The 17,136-nt window shown below is 49.8% G+C and overlaps 1 protein-coding gene and 1 long non-coding RNA gene across 2 annotated transcripts; one reads left to right on the top strand and one right to left on the bottom strand.

Moving 5' to 3' along the window:
• Positions 1–3,250: 3,250 nt before the first annotated feature.
• On the bottom strand, positions 3,251–5,617 carry LOC135532860 (Krueppel-like factor 12). Its single transcript, XM_064960291.1, has 3 exons — positions 5,249–5,617; positions 3,672–4,064; positions 3,251–3,463 (listed from the first exon to the last, which is right to left on the bottom strand). Exons 1-3 carry the CDS (start codon positions 5,312–5,314, stop codon positions 3,251–3,253), a joined length of 672 nt encoding a protein of 223 aa, XP_064816363.1. The 5' UTR covers positions 5,315–5,617.
• Positions 5,618–13,848: 8,231 nt separating this feature from the next.
• LOC135532858 (uncharacterized) lies at positions 13,849–16,593 on the top strand. Its single transcript, XR_010454410.1, has 3 exons — positions 13,849–14,366; positions 14,517–14,624; positions 16,570–16,593. It is a non-coding gene; the product is annotated as an uncharacterized LOC135532858 (long non-coding RNA).
• The last annotated feature ends 543 nt before the right edge of the window (positions 16,594–17,136 follow it).

Below are 17,136 nucleotides of genomic sequence, written 5' to 3'. Positions count from 1 at the left end.
GTCCTGACCCACTCTGGTAACAACCTGTCCCATCTCTGTAGTCAGTCCTGACCCACTCTGGTTACAACCTGTCCCATCTCTGTAGTCAGTCCTGACCCACTCTGGTTACAACCTGTCCCATCTCTGTAGTCAGTCCTGACCCACTCTGGTTTAAACCTGTCCCATCTCTGTAGTCAGTCCTGACCCACTCTGGTTTAAACCTGTCCCATCTCTGTAGTCAGTCCTGACCCACTCTGGCTAAACCTGTCCCATCTCTGTAGTCAGTCCTGACCCACACTGGTTACAACCTGTCCCATCTCTGTAGTCAGTCCTGACCCACCCACTCTGGTTACAACCTGTCCCATCTCTGTATTCAGTCCTGACCCACTCTGGTTACAACCTGTCCCATCTCTGTAGTCAGTCCTGACCCACTCTGGTTACAACCTGTCCCATCTCTGTAGTCAGTCCTGACCCACTCTGGTTATAACCTGTCCTATCTCTGTAGTCAGTCCTGACCCACTCTGGTTATTACCTGTCCCATCTCTGTAGTCAGTCCTGACCCACTCTGGTAACAACCTGTCCCATCTCTGTAGTCAGTCCTGACCCACTCTGGTAACAACCTGTCCCATCTCTGTAGTCAGTCCTGACCCACTCTGGTAACAACCTGTCCCATCTCTGTAGTCAGTCCTGACCCACTCTGGTTACAACCTGTCCCATCTCTGTAGTCAGTCCTGACCCACCCACTCTGGTTACAACCTGTCACATCTCTGTAGTCAGTCCTGACCCACTCTGGTTACAACCTGTCCCATCTCTGTAGTCAGTCCTGACCCACTCTGGTTACAACCTGTCCCATCTCTGTAGTCAGTCCTGACCCACTCTGGTTACAACCTGTCCCATCTCTGTAGTCAGTCCTGACCCACTCTGGTTACAACCTGTCCCATCTCTGTAGTCAGTCCTGACCCATCCACTCTGGTTACAACCTGTCCCATCTCTGTAGTCAGTCCTGACCCACTCTGGATACAAACCTGTTCCATCTCTGTAGTCAGTCCTGACCCACTCTGGATACAAACCTGTCCCATCTCTGTAGTCAGTCCTGACCCACTCTGGTAACAACCTGTCCCATCTCTGTATTCAGTCCTGACCCACTCTGGTTACAACCTGTCCCATCTCTGTAGTCAGTCCTGACCCACTCTGGTTACAACCTGTCCCATCTCTGTAGTCAGTCCTGACCCACTCTGGTTATAACCTGTCCTATCTCTGTAGTCAGTCCTGACCCACTCTGGTTATTACCTGTCCCATCTCTGTAGTCAGTCCTGACCCACTCTGGTAACAACCTGTCCCATCTCTGTAGTCAGTCCTGACCCACTCTGGTAACAACCTGTCCCATCTCTGTAGTCAGTCCTGACCCACTCTGGTAACAACCTGTCCCATCTCTGTAGTCAGTACTCCCACTCTGATAACAACCTGTCCCATCTCTGTAGTCAGTCCTGACCCACAGGGAGACTCTCTGGTTACAACCTGTCCCATCTCTGTAGTCAGTCCTGACCCACTCTGGTTACAGCCTGTCCCATCTCTGTAGTCAGTCCTGACCCACTCTGGTTACAACCTGTCCCATCTCTGTAGTCAGTCCTGACCCACTCTGGTTACAACCTGTCCCATCTCTGTAGTCAGTCCTGACCCACTCTGGTTACAACCTGTCCCATCTCTGTAGTCAGTCCTGACCCACTCTGGTTACAACCTGTCCCATCTCTGTAGTCAGTCCTGACCCATCCACTCTGGTTACAACCTGTCCCATCTCTGTAGTCAGTCCTGACCCACTCTGGATACAAACCTGTTCCATCTCTGTAGTCAGTCCTGACCCACTCTGGATACAAACCTGTCCCATCTCTGTAGTCAGTCCTGACCCACTCTGGTAACAACCTGTCCCATCTCTGTAGTCAGTCCTGACCCACTCTGGTTACAACCTGTCCCATCTCTGTAGTCAGTCCTGACCCACTCTGGTTACAACCTGTCCCATCTCTGTAGTCAGTCCTGACCCACTCTGGTTTAAACCTGTCCCATCTCTGTAGTCAGTCCTGACCCACTCTGGTTTAAACCTGTCCCATCTCTGTAGTCAGTCCTGACCCACTCTGGTTTAAACCTGTCCCATCTCTGTAGTCAGTCCTGACCCACACTGGTTACAACCTGTCCCATCTCTGTAGTCAGTCCTGACCCACCCACTCTGGTTACAACCTGTCCCATCTCTGTATTCAGTCCTGACCCACTCTGGTTACAACCTGTCCCATCTCTGTAGTCAGTCCTGACCCACTCTGGTTACAACCTGTCCCATCTCTGTAGTCAGTCCTGACCCACTCTGGTTATAACCTGTCCTATCTCTGTAGTCAGTCCTGACCCACTCTGGTTATTACCTGTCCCATCTCTGTAGTCAGTCCTGACCCACTCTGGTAACAACCTGTCCCATCTCTGTAGTCAGTCCTGACCCACTCTGGTAACAACCTGTCCCAGATCTCTGTAGTCAGTCCTGACCCACTCTGGTAACAACCTGTCCCATCTCTGTAGTCAGTCCTGACCCACTCTGGTTACAACCTGTCCCATCTCTGTAGTCAGTCCTGACCCACCCACTCTGGTTACAACCTGTCACATCTCTGTAGTCAGTCCTGACCCACTCTGGTTACAACCTGTCCCATCTCTGTAGTCAGTCCTGACCCACTCTGGTAACAACCTGTCCCATCTCTGTATTCAGTCCTGACCCACTCTGGTAACAACCTGTCCCATCTCTGTAGTCAGTCCTGACCCACTCTGGTTACAACCTGTCCCATCTCTGTAGTCAGTCCTGACCCACTCTGGTTACAACCTGTCCCATCTCTGTAGTCAGTCCTGACCCACTCTGGTTACAACCTGTCCCATCTCTGTAGTCAGTCCTGACCCACTCTGGTAACAACCTGTCCCATCTCTGTAGTCAGTCCTGACCCACTCTGGTTACAACCTGTCCCATCTCTGTACTCACTCATGACCCACTCTGGTTACAACCTGTTCCATCTCTGTAGTCAGTCCTGACCCACTCTGGTTACAACCTGTCCCATCTCTGTAGTCAGTCCTGACCCACTCTGGTTACAACCTGTCCCATCTCTGTACTCACTCATGACCCACTCTGGTTATAACCTGTCCCATCTCTGTTGTCAGTCCTGACCCACCCACTCTGGTTGTAACCTGTCCCATCTCTGTACTCACTCATGACACACTCTGGTTATAACCTGTCCCATCTCTGTACTCACTCATGACCCACTCTGGTTAAAACCTGTCCCATCTCTGTCACACTGTCCAGTCCCGTGGTCGGCAGCTCATCATCCTGGCCGTCACCACGGTGACGGTGATGTGGACGTCGGGATACCACCAGGGTTCTGCTGTGTGCTGGGTAGGTGTAGAGCAGGGGTGTGGGCCGTACCACTACGGGCGGGAGGGTGGGCTTGAAGAGGGGCGGGGGCTAGAGGAGAGGGGTGGGCCGTACCACTACAGGCGTACGGTGGGCTTGAAGAGGGGCGGGGCTAGAGGGAGAGGGGATGGGCCGACCACTAGGGCGAGGTGGGCTTGAAGAGGGGCGGGGGCTAGAGGAGAGGGTGTGGGCCGTACCACTACGGGCGACGGTGGGCTTGAAGAGGGGCGGGGCTAGAGGAGAGGGGTGTGGGCCTTACCACTACGGGCGTACGGTGGGCTTCATCAAGGGGCGGGGCTGGAGGAGAGTGGTGTGAGGAGAGGTACTCTCTGACATAACCACAAAGGACTCTCATGCCGGGACCTGCCGCTGATATAGCAGGAGTCTTTGGGACATACGTAATGACAGAGGAGGAGGATGAGGATGAGGAAGGCTTGGTGATGGAGGTGGACGGTAGGCGGCACAGGGAGACTCCTGTGGATGTCGGAGATGTCCTGGAGCTGCTGGTGGACAGGTCTACAGGCTCTGTCTGGGGCTGGAAAGAGTTTGGGTTACAGGGTTGTGTGTCTGGAGGACTTGGAGGTACTGGGCTGAACATCTTCCTCTTCAGAACCACCCTGTCCATCTCAGGAGGGGACAACGCCAACAGAGACTGGAGAGGAGAGAGGCGGAGAGAGGAGAGAGAGGGAGGAGAGGGGAAGGAGACAAGGGGAGGGGAGAGGAGAAAGGAAGAGAGAGGAGAGAGGGGATGGAGAAAGGGGGAGAGAGGAGAGTGGAGGGGAGAGGGGAAGGAGAGGTGGATAGAGGAGAGGGGAGAGGGGAGAGTGGAGGGGAAGGGGAGAGGGGGATAGAGGAGAGGGGAGAGGGGGATAGAGGAGGGGGAGGGGAAGGGGAGAGGGGAAGGAGAAAGGAGGAGAGAAGAGAGGGGGGGAGGGGAGAGGGAGGGGAGAGGAGGGGGAAGGGGAGAGGGGATAGAGGAGAGGGGGAGATAGGAGGGGAGAGGAGAGAGAGGAGGGTGGAGAGAGGAGAGGTGGGAGAGGAGAGTGGAGGGGAAGGAGAGGGGAAGGAGGAGAGGAGGGAGAGGGAGGAGAGAGGAAGGTGGAGAGAGGGAGAGGTGGGAGAGGAGAGGGGGAGGGGAGAGAGGAGGAGAGGGGAGACATTTTGTAATTCATCTGTCTTCCTCTTCATCAGTCTGTTTGTACTAGTTCTTATGTCCTTCCTCTTCCTCTCCTTCCTCTCCTTCTTTCCTGTAGTTTACGTTGTTGTTCCAGAAGAAGAGAGAGAGGGAGAGGGGAAGGAGAGGTGGATAGAGGAGAGGAGGGAGGGGAAGGGGAGAGGAGAGGGAGGAGAGGAGAAGAGAAGAGAAGGAGAGGAGAGGGAGAGGAGAGAGAGAGAGAGAGAAGAGAAGAGAAGAGAAGAGGGGGAGGGGAGAGGAGAGGGAGGAGAGGAGGGGAGGGGGGGGGGAGAGGGAGAGGAGAGGAGAGGGAGAGAAGAGAGGAGAGGGAGAGGAGAGGAGAAGGAGAGGAGAGAGGAGAGGAAGGGAGAGGAGAGAGAGGAGAGGTCCATGGCAGTGGGCCCACTCTAACAGAACAGAACAGAGGGCTTGTGTTTCAGAGTGGTTCAGCCTTTCTACTGCTTTGTCTGTTGATTTAAGTGAGGCCCTGATGAGCCCCTGACGCTCTCCAGAGCGAGACAGACACTACCCACACATTTCCTGTCGCTCTCGCTCTACAATTAACTAGCTGTCGCCCCGACTGCAAAACCACTGGCACCTCTAACAGGAATAGAGAGGATGGGAGTAGAGAAAAGTACACAGAGGAAGAGACCAGGTTTTACCGTTCTCTGAGGCTCCAGAGACTCCGATTGGACGCTGACGGCAGGCATCCCATCGATCAACAGCATGATGTCCCGCCCACGGCTGTTTAGAGAGCCAAAATAGGATAGACGTTTTCAGTGGTTCATTTGATAGGAACATTAAACCACAAAACATTGGTCAACGTAACCGTGAACCATCCTGTGTCCAGTCGGACTGTAACATCCTCTGACTGCAGCATCGGTCTCTGGGTCGTAGAGAGACCTGTGGTGGTTTCAGTGTTCAGTCAGACATACAACCCACAATGCAACTTCCTCTCAGACAGACAGCCGCCGCCATCGGACCACACTTTAACCACAGATTCCTTCCACCTATAGCTCTGTCCTGTCTGTCTGTCTGTCTGTCTGTCTGTCTGTCTGTCTGTCTGTCTGTCTGTCTGTCTGTGTGTATGTATGTCTGTCTGTCCGCCTGACCGCCTGTCTGTGTCTCTGTCTGTCTGTCTGCCTGCCTGCCTGCCTGCCTGCCTGCCTGCCTTCCTGCCTGCCTGCCTGCCTGCCTGTCTGTCTGTCTGCCTGCCTGTCTGTCTGTCTGTCTGTCTGTCTGTCTGTCTGTCTGTCTGTCTGTCTGTCTGTCTGTCTGTCTGCCTGCCTGTCTGTCTGTCTGTCTGCCTGTCTGTCTGTCTGCCTGCCTGCCTGTCTGTCTGACTGTCCGCCTGACCACCTGTCTGTGTCTCTGTCTGTCTGTCTGTCTGTCTGTCTGTCTGTCTGTCTGTCTGTCTGTCTGTCTGTCTGTCTGCCTGCCTGTCTGCCTGCCTGTCTGTCTGTCTGTCTGTCTGTCTGTCTGTCTGTCTGTCTGTCTGTCTGTCTGTCTGTCTGTGCCTGTCTGCCTGTGCCTGTCTGTTTTTGTCTCGCGTTGTTGGTATTTAGGTATTTTCCTTAAAACTGCACTGTTGGTTCAGGGCTTGTAAAGTTTCACTGTAAGGTCTTACTCCACCTGTTGTATTCAATGCATGTGACCAATACAATTTGATTTGATTTGTCTGTCTGTCTCTGCTTGTCTGCATGTCTGTCACACCTTGCTCCGTCTGTCTACACACCCCTGACTGACAGAGTAGACAGATCCTCTCTGTCTGTTTCCTCTTGAGATTTCCTCTTGATAAGGAGTTAATTATGTGACACTGTGCTTGGCCTCCTGTTTTGCTCTCTGGGGGTCGAAGCCCGTTTTACTGAAAATAACCCTGTGACATGTTGCTGTCAAAAGGGCTGATGTTATTGATCCATTGACAAACTGACAGTAGGCATGTGGGTTGTCCTTAACCCCAGCCCTCTACAGACACCATCTCTCCTTGTTCCACTCAGGGTAGCAGGGTGGCCTAGTGGTTAGAGTGTAGAGGAGGCAGGACATCTGGGTTGTCCTTAACCCCAGCCCTCTACAGACACCATCTCTCCTTGTTCCACTCAGGGTAGCAGGGTGGCCTAGTGGTTAGAGTGTAGAGGAGGCAGGACATCTGGGTTGTCCTTAACCCCAGCCCTCTACAGACACCATCTCTCCTTGTTCCACTCAGGGTAGCAGGGTGGCCTAGTGGTTAGAGTGTAGAGGAGGCAGGACATCTGGGTTGTCCTTAACCCCAGCCCTCTACAGATACCATCTCTCCTTGTTCCACTCAGGGTAGCAGGGTGGCCTAGTGGTTAGAGTGTAGAGGAGGTAGGACATCTGGGTTGTCCTTAACCCCAGCCCTCTACAGACACCATCTCTCCTTGTTCCACTCAGGGTAGCAGGGTGGCCTAGTGGTTAGAGTGTAGAGGAGGCAGGACATCTGGGTTGTCCTTAACCCCAGCCCTCTACAGACACCATCTCTCCTTGTTCCAGTCAGGGTAGCAGGGTGGCCTAGTGGTTAGAGTGTAGAGGAGGTAGGACATCTGGGTTGTCCTTAACCCCAGCCCTCTACAGACACCATCTCTCCTTGTTCCACTCAGGGTAGCAGGGTGGCCTAGTGGTTAGAGTGTAGAGGAGGCAGGACATCTGGGTTGTCCTTAACCCCAGCCCTCTACAGACACCATCTCTCCTTGTTCCACTCAGGGTAGCAGGGTGGCCTAGTGGTTAGAGTGTAGAGGAGGTAGGACATCTGGGTTGTTCTTAACCCAGCCCTCTACAGACACCATCTCTCCTTGTTCCACTCAGGGTAGCAGGGTGGCCTAGTGGTTAGAGTGTAGAGGAGGCAGGACATCTGGGTTGTCCTTAACCCCAGCCCTCTACAGACACCATCTCTCCTTGTTCCACTCAGGGTAGCAGGGTGGCCCAGTGGTTAGAGTGTTGGACTGGCAGGACATCTGCAAGATCCTTAATCCCCGAGCTGACAAGGTACAAATCTCTCCTTGTTCCTGAACAAGGTAGCAGGGTGGCCCACTGTTTAGACCAGTTAACCCACTGTTCCTAGACTGTTAACCCAGCCCCTACAGACACAGTTAACCCACTGTTCCAGACCAGGGTAACCCACTGTTCCTAGACCAGTTAACCCATCTGTTCCTAGACCAGTTAACCCACTGTTCCTCTAGACACCAGTTAACCCCTTGTTCCACTCAGACCAGTTAACCCACTGTTCCTAGAGTGTAGAACCCACTGTTCCTTGTCCAGTTAACCCCAGTTCCTCTAGACACCATCTCCCCTTGTTCCTAGACTCAGGGTAACCCAGTGGTTAGACCAGTTGGACTGGCACTGTTCCTTGACCAGTTAACCCACTGTTCCTAACCAGTTAACCCACTGTTTCTGATCCTGACCAGTTAACCCACTGTTCCTAGACCAGTTAACCCACTGTTCCTAGACCAGTTAACCCACTGTTCCTAGACCAGTTAACCCACTGTTCCTAGACCAGTTAACCCACTGTTCCTAGACCAGTTAACCCACTGTTCCTAGACCAGTTAACCCACTGTTCCTAGACCAGTTAACCAACTGTTCCTAGACCAGTTAACCCACTGTTCCTAGACCAGTTAACCCACTGTTCCTAGACCAGTTAACCCACTGTTCCTAGACCAGTTGACCCACTGTTCCCAGGCCGTAATTAAAAATAAGAATTTGTTCTTAACTGACTTGTCTGGTTAAATAAAGGTTAAATAAATACTCCTTGTTCCATCTCCTCTGTTTAGTGTTATACTGATCACATAAAGGAAGCTGTTTATAGATCACATAAAGGAAGCTCTTTATAGATCACATAAAGGAAGCTCTTTATAGATCACATAAAGGAAGCTGTTTATAGATCACATAAAGGAAGCTCTTTATAGATCACATAAAGGAAGCTGTTTATAGATCACATAAAGGAAGCTGTTTATAGATCACATAAAGGAAGCTCTTTATAGATCACATAAAGGAAGCTGTTTATAGATCACATAAAGGAAGCTCTTTATAGATCACATAAAGGAAGCTGTTTATAGATCACATAAAGGAAGCTGTTTATAAATCACATAAAGGAAGCTCTTTATAGATTACATAAAGGAAGCTCTTTATAAGATTTCACATCTTTTTATTTTCTTTATTTTCGGACTGTTCTTGTCCATGGTCACATAAAGGCAGTGTCACTTATAGATCACATAAAGGCAAGCCTTTATAGATCACATAAAGGAAGCTGCACCGCCTATAGGCAACTGTACCGCCTGGTACGGCAACTGCACCTTTATAGATCTGTACATGGTACGGCAACTGCTGTTTGGTAGATGCACATGGTATGGCAACTGCACTGCCTGGTACGACAACTGCACCGCCTGGTATGGCAACTGCACATGGTATGGCAACTGCACCGCCTGGTATGGCAACTGCACCGCCTAAAGGCAACTGCACCGCCTTACGGCAACTGCACCGCCTGGTATGGCAACTGCACCGCCTGGTATGGCAACTGCACATGGTAGGCAACTGTTTGGTACGGCAACTGCACCGCCTGGTATGGCAACTGCACTGCCTGTTATGGCATGCACCGCCTGGTACGGCAACTGCACCGCCTGGTTATGGATCTCTAAAGGAAGCTGCTTTATTGATCAACATATCACCGGGGCACATTGCCTGAGATTACATAAAGGACCCTTTCTTTTATACTGTTTTTCAAACTGTGGATTAAGGCTGCTTGTTAGGAGGCTGCCCTGTTGGGATCTGCCCTGTTAGGAGGCTGCCCTGTTAGGGAGGCTGCCTTGTTAGGAGGCTGCCCTGTTAGGAGGCTGCCTGTTAGGAGGCTGCCCTGTTGGGAGGCTGCCCTGTTAGGGCTGCTCTGTTGGGAGGCTGCCCTGTTAGGAGGCTGCCCTGTTAGGAGGCTGCCCTGTTAGGAGGCTGCTCTGTTAGGAGGCTGCCCTGTTAGGAGGCTGCCCTGTTAGGCAGGCTGCCCTGTTAGGAGGCTGCCCTGTTATGGCAACTGCCCTGTTAGGAGGCTGCCTGTTAGGAGGCTGCCCTGTTAGGAGGCTGCTCTGTTAGGAGGCTGCCCTGTTAGGAGGCTGCTCTGTTAGGAGGCTGCCCTGTTAGGAGGCTGCCCTGTTGGGAGGCAACTGCCCTGTTAGGAGGCTGCCCTGTTATGGAGGCTGCCCTGTTAGGAGGCTGCCCTGTTAGGAGGCTGCCCTGTTAGGCAGGCTGCCCTGTTAGGAGGCTGCTCTGTTAGGAGGCTGCCCTGTTAGGAGGCTGCCCTGTTAGGAGGCTGCCCTGTTGGGAGGCTGCCCTGTTGGGAGGCTGCCCTGTTAGGAGGCTGCCCTGTTAGGAGGCTGCCCTGTTAGGAGGCTGCCCTGTTAGGAGGCTGCCCTGTTAGGAGGCTGCTCTGTTAGGAGGATAACCTGTTAGGAGGCTGCCCTGTTAGGAGGCTGCCCTGTTAGGAGGCTGCCCTGTTAGGAGGCTGCTCTGTTGGGAGGCTGCCCTGTTAGGAGGCTGCTCTGTTAGGAGGCTGCCCTGTTAGGAGACTGCCCTGTTAGGAGGCTGCCCTGTTAGGAGGCTGCCCTGTTAGGAGGCTGCTCTGTTAGGAGGCTGCCCTGTTATGGAGGCTGCCCTGTTAGGAGGCTGCCCTGTTAGGAGGCTGCCCTGTTGGGAGGCTGCCCTGTTAGGAGGCTGCTCTGTTAGGAGGCTGCCCTGTTGGGAGGCTGCTCTGTTAGGAGGCTGCCCTGTTAGGAGGCTGCCCTGTTAGGAGGCTGCCCTGTTAGGAGGCTGCTCTGTTAGGAGGCTGCCCTGTTGGGAGGCTGCTCTGTTAGGAGGCTGCCCTGTTAGGAGACTGCCCTGTTAGGAGGCTGCCCTGTTAGGAGGCTGCCCTGTTGGGAGGCTGCCCTGTTAGGAGGCTGCTCTGTTAGGAGGCTGCCCTGTTGGGAGGCTGCTCTGTTAAACTGCCCTGTTAGGAGGCTGCCCTGTTAGGAGGCTGCCCTGTTAGGAGGCTGCTCTGTTAGGAGGCTAACCCTGTTGGGAGGCTGCCCTGTTGGGAGGCTGCCCTGTTAGGAGGCTGCTCTGTTAGGAGGCTGCCCTGTTAGGAGGCTGCTCTGTTAGGAGGCTGCCCTGTTAGGAGGCTGCCCTGTTAGGAGGCTGCCCTGTTAGGAGGCTGCTCTGTTAGGAGGCTGCCCTGTTAGGAGGCTGCTCTGTTAGGAGGCTGCCCTGTTAGGAGGCTGCCCTGTTAGGAGGCTGCCCTGTTAGGAGGCTGCCCTGTTGGGAGGCTGCCCTGTTAGGAGGCTGCCCTGTTAGGAGGCTGCCCTGTTAGGAGGCTGCTCTGTTAGGAGGCTGCCCTGTTAGGAGGCTGCCCTGTTAGGAGGCTGCCCTGTTAGGAGGCTGCTCTGTTAGGAGGCTGCCCTGTTAGGAGGCTGCTCTGTTAGGAGGCTGCCCTGTTAGGAGGCTGCCCTGTTGGGAGGCTGCCCTGTTAGGAGGCTGCTCTGTTAGGAGGCTGCCCTGTTAGGAGGCTGCCCTGTTAGGAGGCTGCCCTGTTAGGAGGCTGCTCTGTTAGGAGGCTGCCCTGTTAGGAGGCTGCCCTGTTAGGAGGCTGCCCTGTTAGGAGGCTGCCCTGTTAGGAGGCTGCCCTGTTAGGAGGCTGCTCTGTTAGGAGGCTGCCCTGTTGGGAGGCTGCCCTGTTGGGAGGCTGCCCTGTTAGGAGGCTGCCCTGTTAGGAGGCTGCCCTGTTAGGAGGCTGCCCTGTTAGGAGTTAGTAACATAACATGTTTCTAGGAGTTAGTAACATAACATGTTTCTAGGAGTTAGTAACAACATGTTTCTAGGAGTTAGTAACATCAACATGTTTCTAGGAGTTAGTAACATCTGTTTCTAGGAGGCTGCCAACATGTTTCTAGGAGTTAGTGCCCTGTTTCTAGGAGTTAGTAACATCAACATGTTTCTAGGAGTTAGTCAACATGTTTCTAGGAGTTAGTAACATCCATGTTTCTAGGAGTTAGTAACATAAACATGTTTCTAGGAGTTAGTAACATAACTGCCCTGTTAGAGTTAGTAACAGAACATGTTTCTAGGGTTAGTAACTCCCATGTTTCTAGGAGTTAGTAACATAAATATGTTTCTAGGAGTTAGTAACTGCCATGTTTCTAGGAGTTAGTAACATAACATGTTTCTAGTAGTTAGTAACTGCCATGTTTCTAGGAGTTAGCATCAACATGTTTCTAGGAGTTAGTAACATAAACATGTTTCTAGGAGTTAGTAACAGAACATGTTTCTAGGAGTTAGCCATCAACATGTTTCTAGGAGTTGCATCAACATGTTTCTAGGAGTTAGCTGTTTCTGTTAGTAACAGAACATGTTTCTAGGAGTTAGTAACATCAACATGTTTCTAGGAGTTAGTAACTAACATGTTTCTAGGAGTTAGTAACAGAACATGTTTCTAGGAGTTAGTAACATAAACATGTTTCTAGGAGTTAGTAACATCAACATGTTTCTAGGAGTTAGCATCAACATGTTTCTAGGAGTTGCAAACATGTTTCTAGGAGTTAGTAACATGCCATGTTTCTAGGAGTTAGTAACATCAACATGTTTCTAGCCCATAAACATGTTTCTAGGAGTTAGTAACATAACATGTTTCTAGGAGTTAGTAACAGAACATGTTTCTAGGAGTTAGTAACATAAACATGTTTCTAGGAGTTAGTAACATCAACATGTTTCTAGGAGTTAGTAACATAACATGTTTCTAGGAGTTAGTAACAGAACATGTTTCTAGGAGTTAGTAACATAAACATGTTTGTACCCATTTAGGAGTTAGTAACATAAACATGTTTCTAGGAGTTAGTAACATAACATGTTTCTAGGAGTTAGTAACATAAACATGTTTCTAGGAGTTAGTAACATCAACATGTTTCTAGGAGTTAGTAACATAACATGTTTCTAGGAGTTAGTAACATAAACATGTTTCTAGGAGTTAGTAACAGAACATGTTTCTAGGAGTTAGTAACATAAACAAGTTTCTAGGAGTTTTGTAACAACATGTTTCTAGGAGTTAGTAACATCAACATGTTTCTAGGAGTTAGTAACATAAATGTTTCATGTTTTTCTAGGAGTTAGTAACATAACATGTTTCTAGGAGTTAGTAACATCAACATGTTTCTAGGAGTTAGTAACATAAACATGTTTCTAGGAGTTAGTAACATAACATGTTTCTAGGAGTTAGTAACATAACATGTTTCTAGGAGTTAGTAACATAACATGTTTCTAGGAGTTAGTAACATAACATGTTTCTAGGAGTTAGTAACATCAACATGTTTCTAGGAGTTAGTAACATAACATGTTTCTAGGAGTTAGTAACATAACATGTTTCTAGGAGTTAGTAACAAACATGTTTCTAGGAGTTAGTAACATAACATGTTTCTAGGAGTTAGTAACATCAACATGTTTCTAGGAGTTAGTAACATCAACATGTTTCTAGGAGTTAGTAACATCAACATGTTTCTAGGAGTTAATAGCATCAACATGTTTCTAGGAGTTAGTAACATCACATGTTTCTAGGAGTTAGTAACATCAACATTCAGCTGCACCGTTATAACATCTGCTAAACTGTGTACGACCAATAAACATGTCCATCCTGCTGTAACCCTGAATGCTGTTGTTGATGCTGAATACATTCCTCATGAAGCCAAACAGACAGAGCATAATGAAGAAATAGCTTCCAGACCTGGATTGAGACTGAAGCTGCAGCGTAGACTGGAGTGATGAAACAGTTTACGGTTATTTCACCCCCCCCCTCTCTCTGTCTCCCTCTCCCTCTCTCTCTTTCTCTCTCTGTCTGCCTTTCTGACTCTCTCTCTCTCTCCCCCCTCTCTCTCTCCCCCCCTCTCTGTCTGCCTTTCTGACTCTCTCTCTCTCTCTCTCTCTCTCTCTCTCTCTCTCCCCCTCTCTCTCTGTCCCTCTCTCTCTGTCCCTCTCTCTCTGTCTCCCTTCTCTCTCTGTCTCCCTCTCTCTCTCTCTCTCTCTGTCTGCCTTTCTCTCTCTCTCTCTCTCTCTCTCTCTCTCTCTCTCTCTCTCTCTGTCTCCCTCTTCCTTTCTCTCCCTCACTCTATCTCTCTTTTGTCCAAAGCGACTTTCTGGGGCCACTCTCTTTTCCATATGGGTGGCCCCAGTTCCCCACGACGCTTTGCTCTTCTCTCTCTGTCTGTCTCTCGGACTCCTCTCTCTCTCTCTCTCCCTCTCTCTCTCTCTCTGTCTCTCTCTGTCTGTCTGTCTGTCTGTCTGTCTGTCTGTCTGTCTGTCTGTCTGTCTGTCTGTCTGTCTGTCTGTCTGTCTCTCTGACAATTTCTCTTCTTTAAATTAACCTTAACCACCCTGCTTACCTTATACATAACCCAAATCTCAGATGAAGACCCAAAAAGCACATTTTTGTAGCCATATTTTGACTTTGTGGCTGTGGAATCTGACTTTGTGGCTGTGTTATTTAGTGGAACTCCTTCTTCACTGAAGACAGCGACGTGAGCAGCGAAGACCGCGTTATGACTCCGTGACGCCCCCTGGTGTTCAGTAAAGAGAAACACCGTCAGCTGCAGAACAGGATGACGTTTCAAACATCAGGAAACGCCCACTTTAGTTTATTGCACGTGTCAATAATGTTTGGTGTCAAGTGACCCCTTGCGAGGCGCGCGGAAGTCAATTAACGGGAATCGTTCTCCGGTGAGCAGAGTTTAGACTTTCAAGTATCGCAGCTGAAGTTTAACGCAGGTAACACATTTTTTTTTTTTAAATACCGTCATCGCTGGATAATTGTGTCTTAGTCGACAGGGGAAATGCTTTGATTGAAGCTGTTTGTTTTGTATTTAGCGGAGGCATAACGATATCAATAAGGACCTTGTCTTGTTCTCTTTCAACTAGAATACAAGTCCCTTGTCTGTTTGAGGCCTGTGTGGTGAGATGGAGTGGCGAGAACAGACCAGTGTGACCTGTGAAGACGCCTTCCCTGAGGCTCAACGGTGGATGGAGGTAGGTTGGAGATCATTCATTTATAACCACGTCGAAAACCTCTCGTTTGATCCGTGATTGGGTTGATGTGACGAACTAAATATATCCAGGTAAATGTTTTTGATAAGACTACAACAGCCTACAGGGCTCTACGTCAAAGGTGTCTCACACTTTTTAAGAGGAAAGTTCATTGTTCCCGCTCGTCCAAACTTAGTCCTGTCTTATTCATTATCTAATTACATTTGGGTAATTGTTCCACGTGATACATTTTACAGACAGAGGCTCACTCATTAAATCTACTGGTTTATGACGATCATAACATCACCTCATGACACGTAAAAACGTGCTATAATTCTGTTATGCAAATAATTGGTGACGGTGTTGACAGTGGAAGCCACTGTGGAACTGAGTGTGAACTGTGAACGTGTTCAGGTTTAAGAGTCATATACGCTTTATAGCGCGCGGATCAATACACGTATAAAAGAACACGGGTTTACTTCACCGTTTTGCAAATAGAACCTTGAGGGTTATCTGTGCTGTTGGAGTGGATGACGTCATGCACGTCTTTGTTCTTTTTGAGATGTGCCGTTTTTTGCATTTTGAATCATCACATTTTATATAAACTTTACCACGGCTCATATGATTCCCTCATAGTTTTCCTCATCGGACAGTGGCAGTGTTGAGCTTCAGAGAGGTGGCAGGCTGCGTTCTGTTCCCTCTCAGACGTAGAGGAGAGGGGCACTAGGGGACAGGGAGAGCTGGAGGGGGTGTGAGGGGAACAGTGAATGAATGACCGAACAGACTCCCACCAAGGGGATGGGCAACAGTGTCCAGCAGACCCCAGCTTGTCACGTCACGTGATGTGACCCAGCAGATGGGGCAACAGTGACCCAGCAGATGGGGCAACAGTGCCCCAGCGCCGTTCAGATGGGGCAACAGTGCCCCAGCGCCATTCAGTTCAGATGGGGCAACAGTGCCCCAGCGCCATTCAGATGGGGCAACAGTGCCCCAGCGCCATTCAGATGGGGCAACAGTGCCCCAGCGCCATGTGTTGTGTGACAAAACTGTGCATTTTTGCGGCCTTTTATTGCCCCCAGCACAAGGTGCACCTGTGTAATGATCATGCTGTTTAATCATCTTGATGTGCCACACCTGTCAGGTGGACGGATTATCTTGACAGGTTTAAAATACTCACTAACCGGGATGGACACAATTTGAGAGATGTTTTATTTCATCTCGTGAGACGTGGGACCAACACATTACATGTTGTGTTTTTATGTTCTTGTTCAGTATAGTTGAAGTCTACATGAAACGATATTACGTACAAACATCTCATTACCATAACACTTAAAGTTCCTGTTAAAACTCCCATCAGTTTTTAAATAAACACTTTTATTACCGATGCATCATCTAAAGGAGTAGATGTAACTGTTTGCATTTAGTTTTTTACCTTAACTGACTCGGCTCGTTAAATAGAGAACACATTCTAATTTACAATGGAGGTTTTCTGGGGAACAGATGAGTAGGTGTTCTCAGACTGGGCTTCTTGTTTTCCAACACCCCCTTTACCCTGCTTGGCTTTCTCATTACCCCCTTTACCCTGCTTGGCTTTCTCATTACCCCCTTTACCCTGCTTGGTTTTCCAACACCCCCTTTACCCTGCTGGGCTTTCTCTTACCCCCTGGGCTTTTTACCCCCTGCTTGGCTTTCTCATTACCCCCCCTGGGCTTTCTCTTTACCCCCGCTGGGCTTTCTCATTACCCCAGACCTTTTCCCTGTTGGCTTTCTCATTACCCCCTTTACCCTTTGGACTGTAACTCAAATGAGATCTGATTTAAAAAAAACAACATAATTATGCACTAGGTAAGTTTCTCATCTATCCCCATTTGGTAAAAAAAAGACACTTGCATGTTTGCTTGTTAGTTTAAGATGTGTCAGTGGTATTGTGTTCTTTCCTGTTTTATAGGAAGTGACAAATAAATCATTCGGACCCCAACTTCCCCGCTCTGCTTTCTCAGAATGGAGTCCTGCTCTGCCAGTGAGTATTATGGGAACTGTTCTGTATTATCTGGAGAATGGGTCCTTTCCCCGCCAGTGAGTTTATCAACTGTACCCCCCTTATATCCCTGCTCTGCCAGGGAGTATTATGGGAACTGTAGTGTATATATCTGGAGAATGGAGTCCCCTGCCAGGGAGTATTATGGGAACTTTCTATTATATCTGGAGAATGGAGTCCTGCTCTGCCAGTGAGTATTTCTGTAGTCATTACCCCTCTGCCAGTGAGTATTACCCCCGAACTGGCTTTCTCATTGGACCTGCTCTGCCAGTGAGTATTATTACCCCGTAGTGTCTATTCTGGAGAATGGAGTCCCCTGCCCCGGAGTATTATGGGAACTGTAGTTATATATCTGGAGAATGGACCCCTGCTCTGCCCCCGTGAGTATTATGGGAACTTTCTGTATATATCCCCCTGGAGAATGGACCCCTGCCAGTGAGTATTATGGGAACTTTGTCTATATCTGGAGAATGGAGT

The sequence above is a fragment of the Oncorhynchus masou genome, unplaced genomic scaffold (genome assembly GCF_036934945.1).
Source record: "Oncorhynchus masou masou isolate Uvic2021 unplaced genomic scaffold, UVic_Omas_1.1 unplaced_scaffold_2065, whole genome shotgun sequence".
NCBI lineage: Eukaryota > Metazoa > Chordata > Actinopteri > Salmoniformes > Salmonidae > Oncorhynchus > Oncorhynchus masou.
This window is presented reverse-complemented; position numbering and strand designations above follow the sequence as displayed.

Bases quoted from the DNA above. Each gene is read 5' to 3' on its own strand.
- LOC135532860 (XM_064960291.1), bottom strand. From the start codon at position 5,314: ATGCTGTTGATCGATGGGATGCCTGCCGTCAGCGTCCAATCGGAGTCT. The intron at 4,065-5,248 runs GTAAAACCTGGT...TCTCCTCTCCAG, and splicing joins CTCTGGAGCCTCAGAGAACG to TCTCTGTTGGCGTTGTCCCC. The intron at 3,464-3,671 runs GTAAGGCCCACA...CCTCTCCTCTAG, and splicing joins CCCACCGTACGCCCGTAGTG to CCCCCGCCCCTCTTCAAGCC.